Here is a 13,555-nt window from a genome sequence, read left to right on the forward strand (position 1 = left end):
ACTTCTACCAACAGTGTGTTTGTAAACACTCTTTTCTATAAATCTTCTAGACTTGGTTGCTTATCTCCAGTCACCCAAACTGAAAGATGGATAACATCCAATGCTGGCGCAGATCCATGTGGTGTCGAACGGTAGGGGGAGGGGATTCCTATGGTATCATGTAAGTATCAAGTATGAAGACGACCACCCAGCAATCAGGCACCCCCAGGTCAAGGTCCTGGATCCAATGTAATCTAATTGTTTTCAGGTACCATACGGTAGATCCGATGTACCGGTACCTACTGTAAACTGTAGACATGATCGTAATGTGTTCAAGAAAGAATGAGTGATTTGACTGGTTTTTCATTAAATATATCAATTCAGAATTCAGTATTGCTGACTGCTATTGCCCTCTTTCAAAAAAGTAACATTGGTGTAGGTGGTATTTATTGAACATTGGTTCTTCTATTGTATGGTAGGGTTCCAGGTGAGGTTTGTATAGTGAGGTCCACGTTATAATGGCAGTGGATGAAGATAGAAGAATAGCGATGCCGATTCTCTGCATTAATTGATTATATTTCCACACTGTGAAAAACATAATTGGCATAGTTGTGCACCTAGAAAAGGATAGAGCTATCTGCTTTGTCGAATAATGGACTGGAATAGCAAAATCAAAGTTGATCAAATACTGTCATTATAACGTGGACCTCACTATAGTAGCAACCATTCAATAAATTGAGCTAATTCATCAACACAACAAGCAATTAAAAAAATAATTCACCTACTAAACTCTTCAAGGAACCGATAATATGACTACTTTTCAATCGAGCAATTTCAACTTTTTGAAATATTAATTAATCCGTCAGGGTAATCTCGATAAATTGTTTTTGAAAGTTTTTTGGCTACTTGAGTTGATAAATCGCAGATAAAAATAAAAAGAGTATATCTATGATAATTTTTTGAGTAAATTCGATTTTTTTACAATAATTCGAGAATATTATTGTTAAATGGAAAGCATTGAAGCTGGTACACCTTGCCCGGAAACCGGAAAGAAAGCGTTGCCAAAAAAGTTTGGTTAGAATGTGATAGAATTATTACAACTTTCAATGTGAACGTGGTCGTTGAACGTGTTCTAATCTAATATCTAATCTGAATTTCTGTTTTCTGCTTCTAATTTCAAGTAATTATTTTAAAAGTACCTACCAATTATCGTCGTGAAGGCATAAGTTCTACATGTGTAGTTTTATTCTATTCGTTATTACCTAAATAGGTATTCAATAAGAAGCATTGCAATCAATAATGGCAAAAATAGTTTTGTAATTTATAATTATTGCATCAAGGCACATCACTTCAGGTTCCATTACAAAAATGGCTTTGGAAAAGGATCTTAGAGTTTTAGAAAAGAATATTCCTGGTCAGCCCTATAGCATTCTACTTGAGAAGCAGAATGTGGAACCTGGTTTACTTCTAGGGTCTCAAGCTATAATCCTTCTCGGTGAGTAGCCTATTATGATTAAGTAGAGTACAAACCGAAAACGTTTTATAACGTACCATTAATCGTTTATAATATTACAATTAGCTTATATACAATATCAGTCATCTTACAGTTTGAATAGTTTATTCTGAAAAAACTCGAGTATTCTAACTCAAATAGAATCGTTAAACTTGTTTGAAGTAGGCGTGTATGTACCTATAGTAAGATGGCTTTATGACTTGAATTTCACATTCACATTTCACACTAGTGACATTGAAATGCAATCAATTCACCTATTAAGAAAAAAACCGTTATCATTATATTATTTTCGCAATTAGCGCAGCCAGGAGCATGCGTTATCGAAGCTATATAATATTTATTGCCTACCGAAGGACGTGTTTGTGCTTCAAGTTTATAGTGGAACATTTATTGAGGCTGTGCAAAGGCTAAAAAAATAATGGTGATATTTTTCGATTTGTATACTATCAAAATTAAAAAAGTTTTCTCAGGATTTTTTTTCGATAGTTACTTTTTGAGATAATGAGGGCTTAAAGTTAATTTTTGAGACATCGTTTCAAATTCGGTAAGAGATAAATCAATGAAATTTTGTGGATAAATTCTTCATGGTAGGCCTATTCATTGACTTTTCTAAATTTGTATTATGCAAAAATGGAAATAAAACTATTTATTATTATATTAAGTTATTGTTGATTGAATAAAATAAAAAATCCTAAAAATTTCAATTTCTCAGAAAAGTGTTCAATTTACTATAAAGGACCAGAAATAACTTTCAGTTGTGTTATTTTTGGTAAATTGTATAACTTTGTCAAAAATTGATATTTTCAGACCAGGAATAAAGTACTTGATAGTACTTCGATCTTGAATATTCCTCCATATTCTCGATGCGCTCCTTTAGATCTGCATTTTCTTTTTTTCTGAGGTTAGCTACTTCTGTTGAAAGCATATCGAACTTCTTATTCATGTCATTAATCGCCTGGTAACATGATTCAATTGATTTCCCAAGCTCCAACTCCATTTTCGTCATATTCTCCTTCATCGACTTGTGATTTAATTACCTCTAGAAATCGTGCGAGCTCTTGGAGAGTCAACTCCTTGTTTCCTGTTGCCGATTCACTAAGGTGGTCCATACTTTTGCGACGTGCAGAGGAACAGCTGCTACATCTCCAACTTTGTTTTTCTTTATTTAGTCCGCATCGTCTGGTCATTTTCACTTGTCCTAGATGAAAATTCACTTCACAGTCGACACATGAAATCAGCTTACCTGAATTCTGAACCGATTTAGAGCAAATAAGATACGACATTTCAACTTCTCTAAATAAATGATTCACTAGTACGAAATATTTTGTTAGGGAACGTTTAAACTTTGCACAGTTGACGCAGCAGCCACTCAGATTCTCGTCGAGCTCTCAATCATTACTTTGTTGAATATCGATTTAGGTTGCTCACTCATTCCAACCGCAACTTGGGCTTCATAAATACCAATTTATCTCTGGAATTGAAGTTTAATACCTACAGATAAAGAAATTCTTTATCAGATGCGGTTATTAATTCCATCAAATACATTCCATATGTGAATCTTAGCAAAAATCTCATGAATCATTTACTTTCACCACCTTAATCATGTTGTGTTTTTTGCAGATTCGGAGTTCCAAAAATGATCAGATTAGAGTTAGATAATAGGCTAATATTATTGTTCTATTTTTTCAGAACGAACTGAGAAGGACATGAAGAAAAAAGAAATGAATGAATTATTTGACGCCTATGGAATTTTGGGAATCCTGACTGCAAATTCAGGTTAGTTAATTAATTCGTATAATATTTCAAAGTAAATTATTGTACGTTTTTTTTAATAATTCTCTTTTAATAAATTCTTAAGATAATCTATTCCTAGTATTTTTATCAATATAATATAGGGTAAACCAGCCCACGTTGCTACACCAAAATTCAAACAACTATAACTTTGACAAAAATAAAAAAATCAACATTTTTTAAATTTATTGTATTTGCTTACACTTTTATCCTTGAGGATGGCAACTGCATTGATCGTCAATTGATTTTTTTAATGCAAAAACAATTTTTTGGGGAGTGTAGCAACCTGGGCTTAAGACCGGCCCACGATTGGACATCCCTTGCCCAGGTTGGGATATTGAATTAAAAATAAGCAATTTATTATTTTTGTTAATTTATAACATTTTATTATAATTATTAATAGTATAAATACATCATTTGATTTTTTTTTAGTAAAAACTATTACCAAAAGTCATGTGCACAAAGTGTGTTTGAAATGGCTACCTCTGAAGCTACATTACAGGCTTTAATCATATATAATATTTATTTATAATTTATTTCATTGATAAAAATAAGATACATGGAGTAAAATAATATTCAGAAGCAATGCTCATCGTTATAATATGAGCATATATCATGATTGCAGTGTCTCAATGTGGGCTGTCCCAAGGTGGGCAGATGGTCATGGCTTTGTTTTAGACAAAATAACTGGATTAAAAATAAGAATACAATAATGTTCTATATGTCAAAAAATTCATAAAATAATACATACTATCTGTGAGACTTATCTTAAATGGTGAATGTTTAAAGTAAAAATTAAAATTCCTCTTCTCAAAAAAAAAAAACAAAAAACTTTGAGGTCACAAAAACATGTTTCTAATTTTTTCATAATAACGACTGGTGCTACATCTGAAATTATTATGTCTGTAATTAAGGCTATAAACAGCTGATAAAACATCGCAGTTGTCGCCAACCTAACACTCACTAATTACCCACAACTTGAAGTGTCCCAAGTCCCAACGTGGGATTGTTCTAACGTGGGCTGGTTTACCCTAGCCTATATATTTTACCATCAATTCGAAAACTTAATCATCATAGTCATTAATTTGTATTTTATCTTAAACATTTTATTCAAACCAGGTAGTTCGTCATTTTGGCTTTTTATTTAAGTTCATTTCTTCCCAATGATTTTTTACGGATTAGTGAAAATGTTGGAAAAAGCTTAATATTTGTTTTACGTAAGGATAATTGGACGGTAGGAGGTTTGATTGGGGATCGTATTCCATTAAAAAAGAGCAACTCATCTCTTCCGTTGTTAAACCTAACAAAATGTAATTTTAAATCTGTGTTGCAGGACAATACCTTATTATGGTAACCGGAATTGCATTTGTGGGCGATCTAGCTGATGATTTTACCAGTATTTATCGCATCACGCAAACGACCTTTATTCCTCTTCGTGGTCCGTGTGCTGACAATGAGGAAATATCGGATTTGAGAAAGTTTCTAAACTCAGGAATGTTCTATTTCTCATGGATGCCCGGCAATAACCCACCCCGTGATATCACGATGTGTGCCCAGAGGAAGGCAAAGGTCTTCCAGCCGGACAACCGATTCATGTGGTCAGTGAGATTCTATACATTCATGTCAATTATTTAGTTTGTTACACAACATAGATAAATTCCAGTCATGCTGCAAGCTCCTATTTAATGTTTTTACAATATCAGAGTGTCGAATTGGATCTCTTTTACTTGATTGTACCCCTTAATACTCAGCATATATTTAACGTGTGTCAGATAAATTTCGAATATTGAATGTGACCATATTCATGTCCGTAAGGGTGTCTCTGATCATGCATATTTTCAATCTGTACACGATAGTAGCCTTGAGGTGCGTACAGATATACGCGCCGCGAACATGAGCAATTCACTTTTAATCAGCTGATGCCAAGCTTTTTATATCTGTATTTTACCGTTTCTGTAAAAATACAGATATAGTCAGCTGATTAAAAGTGAATTGCTCATGTTCGCGGTGCGTATATCTGTACGCACCTCTATGTGTCACAAATCATCAAGGACAACACTTCAAGACTTTGTTTTTTTGTTTCTAACCTCAAGGTTTCAAATTTTGTAACGCTCACTAAAGACAGCAGAACAAAATCGTGTTAATGTAAAAATATTATGTTTTGTCTGATGACCGTGGCTGCTTATGTGTAGTGGGAACAGCGCCTGAAACCTTGAATTAAAAACATTCTTCCTATAAAACAACTTTTCATTGTATCTTATTATCTAGTTGTTACTAAAATTAAAAGTAAGGTGTCTAGAAATAATATGCGTCTCCATTATCTGATTGTGCATGTTGTGGTGCATATTTATGATCATATCTTCTAAAATTCCCCAAGTGTATCTCGAATTTCTATTCACTTTTTAAGTAGTGCTTTATTAATCTACGCTACAAGTGTTATTTCAGATAATAATGCAGGTTTGAATGTGACCATGTTTTAGGAATCGAACTCTGCATGTTGCCTTTATCATGGCCGGCATCGAATGCGATGTGTGGCTACTGAGAGTGATTTGTGGATCCGTTCAGATTCGCACAGTGTTTGTGGGGTCTAGAGAAGCGCGTGCTATAATTTTCTCTCGCATATGCCTTGAAAGAGCAGGTACAAGGTGTGTATAGCATTTCATTTTTGTCTGTCATGATTTTCACGACTTTGATGCCGTTTTAAATGACTTTTAAAACGGGCGTTTACATTAAAATATGTGAGTTGCAACCCTTAAGTCTCCCCTTTAGAAGCGGTTGAAATTTAGTTGTACGTCAAAAGGTGAAGTATTCGTGTTCCAATACTAAAGGAAAAGTTTTAAGTGGTCTCATGTCTCATACTAAAGATAAAGGTTAGTGATCCCATACATATGCCTCACTCTGTAGGATCAACTGCTGAGAAAAGTGTTGACTAAACGTAACAGAATTATTGTAGTCATCTATGAATCTTCTAATTTCTTGCTCAAAAGAATATTATGCAAGAAACTATTTTGTTTTCCTACAGTTATGTTGAAAAGTGGCCATTGCTGCACTGATTACAGAACGCAAAGAATCACTTTTCCGCTCTAGTGCGGGAAAAATTTTTCTGCACTCCAGATTTGCAACATGGCAACGCAAAATACTTAGTAGGTTATATGGAGCAACAGTGCAGCAAAATCAAAATGAAGTTGGTAACAGTGACTGCTGTGGCTGCTATAGTGAGCAGAGGTGCAACCAAGCACAACGCGCTAATTATTATTCATTATATATTATAACCAAGGACAACATTTTTATTCAATTTGACAATAAATTAAGGTTTTTATCAATAATAAAATTACACAGAAAAACATTTGATGCATTTCAGGCAATTTTACCCATAATTACCCACTTTTCATATTCAATGGTAACTGTAGGAAAAACTTAATGTGAAATACGTGCGCAAAGTTCCTCTGCTGCACTCAAGAAACCATTCCGCCCTCGCCTACGGCTCGGGCGTAAACGTTTCTTTCGGTGCAGCAAACTGTCACTTTGCGCACTAGTTGCACAAATAACTATTTTGCAAGTTCCAGGAACTGTTTGCAAACATTGTAACCAACACATAGAATTTGTATTATATCGTATATATAAAGAATATTCTCGTTTGTTGTTGTCTAATCATGTCTATTTTATTATTGCAACACTTGATTATTCACATTTTCTTTTCAGATGCAGTGTTAGAGGGCTAAATGACGAAGGCTTTGCAGCCACTTTTGTTGAGACCGAACACATTACTGTCTTTAAAAAATCTTACACATCGTATGTCCAGATTCGGGGATCAGTGCCCATATTCTGGGAGCAGCCTGGAATCAAGGTATGAAAGGCATCATAGTTTCAAATTCTCTCAACATTAGCATACAGCTACTTGAATTATTTAAAGAGATTTTTTCACCTATTCTACTGAAAAAAATACTTGTATACTCGTGTATTACGCAGGAAAATAAGTTGGTAAGCTGTTCTCAATAATGTAAAACAACTCATTTCATTACATACTAATAGCATGACATTTTAGTATTTAGTTGTCCCCCATAGGACAACTCAACTCTATAGAGTATAGATGTTTCAGGTTTTGTGGTCTCTAGACTTTCGTCTAGAATAATTTATTAATATTCTTACTTGGAATGCCGCCGTTAAGCAGCATGGACGTTTGATTACTTGATCAATCACCCCCATTACCCAAGTACAGGCGAAAAACCTACATACGCAATAAATAATATATCTTTAAGAGCAATGTAATATTGAATTTTTATGGTATTCTATTGAACATATGGTATTCATTGAGATTTCTCAAATTTGCTATTTTTTGCCTGTTTTATGTGGGTTGGGTACGTTTTATCATAGTGAAAAGAGAGCTTTAGCTGTCTTTTCTCTATGGTTTTATTTTATTCTAATTGGTTTTATTCGATTTCTCAACTTATTTAAATTAAGAAATGATCATCAAGTATCCGCATGAGACTGCAACAAGTTTATAAAATGAAGAATTTGAAGATTGTAATCTTCCGCGATTATTGTCTCATTAATAACGCATTCTATGACTCATGTTCATTGACATTTTCCTTTATTTTAATGCTAGAAAACCACTCACAAAGTTTGCCGGTCTATTTTAGAAACACGCTGTAAATTAGATAGTTGAAAGTTGGTTCTTGATAAATGCAATATCATTAAACATTGCCATCAATTATAATTTACATTAATTAAATATTGAAATATTGGTTGCGTGCTCACAAGTTATTGCTAATCAGACTGCTATCATGTTAGTCAGTGCGCGATAACTAACATCAATGTTCGTTCAATGCTATTGTGGTTGCGCTACCATTTTATTGTTGACATCTTGCAGTGGATAAGTTGTTCTTATAATCATCATCTTAAGACTTTTCTTCTTTTCGTGCCAGCCAATATTATTAACAATGGAGTATTTCTTGATTGGTGAGTTTCATTTCAAGTGAATATAGCAAGTTGTCAGTCAAGTGTGTTATTGTGTTGTGGGTTCTCCAGTCCACTGTTATTTGGCTTTAGTTGTATGTATAGCTCTGTTGTTTTCATCATGCACTTTAAACATTTTATCAAGCATCTCATTCATATTTTTATTCTAGGTGCACGAATGCATGAGTAACCTTTCATCTTCTATTCATTTTCTATTTTTAACTTTAGCATTTTCCAATTTTATAAATTATTTTATTTATTTATCTATACATATTATACATATCTTATCTGTAGCACATAACAGAAAACACTTTACAGCTTTATAATACTAATTTAAACAGGAAACAAGATACAGATAAGTGAGAACACCTAAAAAGTTACATTATTTTCTGGAAATTTTCGCTGGCTTCAAACGAAAATTTCCAGAAAATGTAAGCTTCTAAGTGTTTTCACCTATCTGTATCGTGTTTCCTATATATCATGTTTGGTATACAACAAAATTTCACTTGTGAAGAGATGAGTTTTCATTTTCCTTCATAAATTTTTATTTAAAGAATAAAGAATTGCTTTCAACTATTGAAATGACTTATCGTCCAATTGTATATTTCAGTAATTCGAACTTCAATTATCATATAGTACTTGGTGATTATTAAATTGTATTATCGGATTTTTAGAAAATTTTAGTGTTTTTCTTTACATTTTGTGCTTCATCACATTAATGTGGTTTGTGTATAATTTCACCTTGACCTGTGTTTGGTTTGTTGTCAAATTTGTAATTTGTTCATTTGGCTTGTGTGGCCGGCCGCCTTTCAATCTAAAAATGTATCTTATTGTTTGCATTAATGCTTCCTCCTAAATTTGATTGTGTCTTGGTTGAGACAGAATATATCCTCGATTATCATCAAGTTTTGTGAAGCCAAAAGGCTTGTTGCACATTCCTATCCGCAAACACGTTTTCTAATGACACTTATTATTTCATTAATTACTCAGACCAACGATTTTCGAAAAACTGCTCCACAAAACTTATTTACGGAATGATCAGTAGAGTTCTACGTTGATTATTTAGTAAAATATTGAATTTTCCAGGCTGGATCAGAAAAAGTGAGGATTTCAAGGGAATTCATACCTACTATCATACCTTATCAAAAACATGTGATGGATCTGAAAGGAAAATACGGTCATCTGATATTTGTCAATCTTTTGAGCAAATCTCCTAGTAAAGAAGGAGAAGCACTACTCAGCAAGGCATTTGAGGTAATCATTTTTTCCAAGATTGAAAATGTAAAAAATGCATTTCTTTTTTCTGTTCTATATTGAACATTCTTAGTTATTATGTTTATATATGAGCAGGTTAAACAATTATCAAATGCATTATTTTTAAACAAATACAAGCTGTAAAATATATTTGAAAAATCGCAATAATTAGATTGGATCATTAAATGATCAATTATATTTTTCTAAAAATTCCTATCGATAATGAATTTTAGCTGTTGAAGTTTATCAGTAAATCACCTTGATTATTTTCTTGATCCAATACAGTTTTAGTTTCAAGTCTTAATATAAATTATTATCAAGTAGCTACACACACATCGATTTTTGTCGTCCTTATTATAAATTCTATTAGATTAAACAGATGATGTTTGTCAATCAATGATGTCAATCATCAATCATCGATGATGTTTGTTCCCTTCAATCTGATGGAATTCATAATAAGGACGGCAAAAATCCAACGTCCAATAATCGATATGTGTGTTTAACTGGCTTCAATGTTTCTTATTGTCCGTTATTAGTACCTATAATGTCTTATTATACAGTAGTGTTCATGTTTTTCTTTTGTTTTTTTTTAAATTCTGGTTGGACGGTAAATTGTATGGTAAGATTAGTTGAATCACAGAAAACTACTGTATGAATGTGAGTGATGCATTTGAATATTGTAATGTTTGTTTTAGGCTCATCACTGCTCGTTGCCAGAATGTGAAGACATTCCTTTCGTATCATTTGACTACGACGAAGAAAGCAGGGTGGAGGGAGCTCTGAACAAGTTAAAGAGCAAAGTTGATGAGCATATGCAAGCTCACAGCTTTTATTTCATACATTGGGATGATGAGTAAGTTTAATCCATTTTTTATTTTTTAATCTGTTGATCTATTTGTAATTAACTTTCAATTCTCTTTTTTATAACTTCCAAGTCTTTTTTTTAAACTTATGAACAAATCGTGTCATCAATTTTCTCATCAGTAACTATTGCAACAGCTTTGAACTAAAAAAAAAAAACAGTTTCAGTTCGACATCCCGAAAAATATATTTTATATTTTTGCTTATACACACTTTTATTCTATTTCCTCATAATTCTTTAATCAAATGTACATATTTTTGTAATATGAAAAAATATAAAACTCACAATTTTATCCCTTTTTTCATATTGATTTTGCTATTAAATCATTCATATTAATTCACTTGAAAGTATTTATTGCAACTTTGAAGTAAAAAATCTCTAGTAAAAGAAGTAAAAAATTCTCTATTTTCGCTTGTTTTCAGGAAAAGAGCGTACGAAGCAAAGAGTATTCAACATGGCACAATAAGAACTAACGACCTTGATTGTCTAGACCGTACTAATAATGTACAATCATTTTTTGCACTTGAGGTAATATTTTTGTGTACAGTAGCTGGCTATAATTTTCATTCCTCCCTTTACAAACTTGAATTTATAGTACAAGTAGTAGTTAATTGTCAATATATGCTACTTTTATGGTTAGTTAGATTTCCATGAGTATTTTAACAATATAATTGCATTATTGCACTGGAATATAAAAAATCTACTATAATATAGAGATAGATTTCTTCGAAAAAAACTCTGATATGGGCTGCGTAAATACACAAAACAAAATTATGTGATAACTTGTAAAGACTTGGATAAGAAACTGATGTAATACTGGCCAAATGGGGCTTGCTAGAGTGTGACACCTGGTCAAATGTCAATATGATGAGGTTCGGTTATTAGTTTACTTATCAATTAAATACAGAGCCTCAATTACTTGTTCTGTTGAAGGCATTCAACTAAATAGTTTGTGTATAGTAAAGATGCTGCCTCAACTGCTCTATCCTGAATTATCGCACAACAATAATTTTTGATGGATCCAAGTGTGACTTTTTCTTAAAACATGTTTGATATTTTCACAGATGCTTGAGAAGCAGCTGGAGGTGTTGGGTGTGCTCCATTTGCAGAACAAAGATCACATGCTCAGTAGCTTCCGCCAAGTATTTAAGCAGCTTTGGGCCGCCAATCTAAATGAACTGAGCAGATTTTTTACCGGCTCTGGAAACACCATGGTACAAACATTATAATAATATTTTTTTAAGAAAATCATTTCTTTTTAGACTGGTTTATCTGTTTGGTTCAGTTCATTAACAAAATAAGAAATTTTGATCAAATATAATTTATAAGTATCTGTATATTACTAGCTGGCAGGGCTTGCTTCGCTCGCCTTATCCATCTAGCCAGGGGCTCCGCCCCTGGGCCAACGGCTCTGGATCCAGAATTTATAACAGCAGACTCGTTTCGCTCGCCTACATTCTTCATTTGAGCTTGCTTCCCCCCGTTATAAGACTTGAAGGCTCTTTCCAGCTAAATAAAACCGCCGATTTCGGGCGGTTTTTACGTTATTTCAAAACTCCATAACAACATTTTCAACCTCAGCTGAGCCTGTGTACCAAATTTGAATTAAAACGTTAGGAAAACGCTGTGAAACCACTTATCTTGGGCGTATCTTTGGCTTAATTTCTATCTTTAATTATTGTACAGGTGATGGATGTTGCACATTCTGCTGCCGAAAGTCAATTACAAGACACTCTTCCAGACACGAACAAGCAAGCAGCAATTGATCTTCTACTCGGCAATGCGGATGCTGCTGAGCTAGCTGACAAAGCTAGATGTCTGCTGGCACCTTCAATTTTTTATGGTATGAATTTGCTCACGGCTTAATCTACAAATAATGATATCGTGTGACCTGGTTGGCTCAGGTCTGGTGTTGAGAGTTTTCAGATAAATTTCGATTTGTTAATCCTTCTATCTGTTCACGTTGGTATCAGTAATAACCGCTTTCAACTAATTTGGAACGGCTTAATCGGACCAGACTACCAGTAATGACTATTGCATTTGAATATTCCACAGCAACTCACTATTCCATACTTTTCGCTCTTTCTATCACACAATTGTCTCACAGGTTTTCTTGCTGCTGTGCAATGTAAGGGTGGCCACTGACGACAGTTGTGTCATCACAGCGAAACACTATTGTTCAAGTTCAGTTTTTGTATCTTCGATTTTTTGTATATCATTATAATTTGTCATTTTCCAGTGGTTTATTTATTGTTATTGTTTGTTTATTTAATGTTAGAAACCTCTGGCTGATGTCAAAACATGCATGATGTGCATGTAGGCGGCTATAGGTACAAACATGTTCGTCATGCATGTCCTGTCACTGGACAGGTTTGCTCAGACTATATTTGAAAGATGTTCTTTTCAAATATTGCAATACATCGAATTGGTGAATTTGTTTTTACAGTAGAGTATACAGATTGTTTGATCTAAATATGGAAAGTGATTCAAATTCGAAAATTTTCAATGTTATTTGCATTGTGAAAACTTTTAAATCGCAATAGTATTTTACGTCACAAGGACAGGAAGTGGCAGTTTGCAAGGCCGGGAATGATGTTTCATTCGAGCCCTGCAGGAGACATTCACAGCCAAGTAACGTACACAATTTTTTGTCATAATAGTTTAACGGGAAAGAATAATTTATTGGGAAATAGAAAACATTACCTGCTTGTGCTGAAGTTACTACGTGCATTCTATAAACATAACCTAGTTTGCAAATTCCGAATCGGGAATTTTGTGTATGTTGTGTGTACAGTAAATTGTTCCATCACGTGACTAGTGTAAAATGTTCCCATGGAACGCCATTTCAAAATCGTTGGTTCAAGCTTTTGGCGGGTACATATAAAGTTGATTTACACTAAAATGTGTCGTTTACTAGCTGCGTGAATGAAGAAAGGCTGTTTTACAAACTTACCGTCTAGAAAAGTGTGCATTTAATTTATTCCATTACATAGAGAAAAATTCATTTAATGAATGGTTATCAATCATCATAATTCTATGGTAAAGAAACAAACTATCAGCACATGCGCAGAGTAGCAAGCAGGCTACAATGATCGACCAATGAGAGCTCAGATAGTTGGAATAGGTTGGAACTGTACCAGGTCGGACATTTACCACGCTTCGACTGTGGGGCAGGATTTTGGAACTGGAACTGGTTTCTG

General features: G+C 33.6%; 1 protein-coding gene across 1 annotated transcript; it reads left to right on the plus strand.

The window, feature by feature from the left end:
* Positions 1-1,060: 1,060 nt before the first annotated feature.
* On the plus strand, positions 1,061-12,236 carry LOC120354845 (synaptojanin-1-like). The gene is made up of 10 exons (XM_039442763.1): positions 1,061-1,474; positions 3,182-3,268; positions 4,617-4,881; positions 5,764-5,928; positions 6,986-7,130; positions 9,326-9,493; positions 10,189-10,346; positions 10,778-10,883; positions 11,420-11,569; positions 12,042-12,236. The coding sequence occupies exons 1-10, from the start codon at positions 1,348-1,350 to the stop codon at positions 12,219-12,221; spliced, it is 1,551 nt and encodes a 516-aa protein (XP_039298697.1). The 5' UTR covers positions 1,061-1,347; the 3' UTR covers positions 12,222-12,236.
* Positions 12,237-13,555: the final 1,319 nt, after the last annotated feature.

The sequence above is a fragment of the Nilaparvata lugens genome, chromosome X, assembly GCF_014356525.2.
Source record: "Nilaparvata lugens isolate BPH chromosome X, ASM1435652v1, whole genome shotgun sequence".
Lineage (NCBI taxonomy): Eukaryota > Metazoa > Arthropoda > Insecta > Hemiptera > Delphacidae > Nilaparvata > Nilaparvata lugens.

Coding starts and splice junctions, on each gene's coding strand:
- LOC120354845 (XM_039442763.1), top strand. CDS start 1,348: ATGGCTTTGGAAAAGGATCTTAGAGTTTTAGAAAAGAATATTCCTGGT. Junction 4,882..5,763: donor CCGGACAACCGATTCATGTG/GTCAGTGAGATT, acceptor ACCATGTTTTAG/GAATCGAACTCTGCATGTTG. Junction 7,131..9,325: donor GGGAGCAGCCTGGAATCAAG/GTATGAAAGGCA, acceptor TGAATTTTCCAG/GCTGGATCAGAAAAAGTGAG.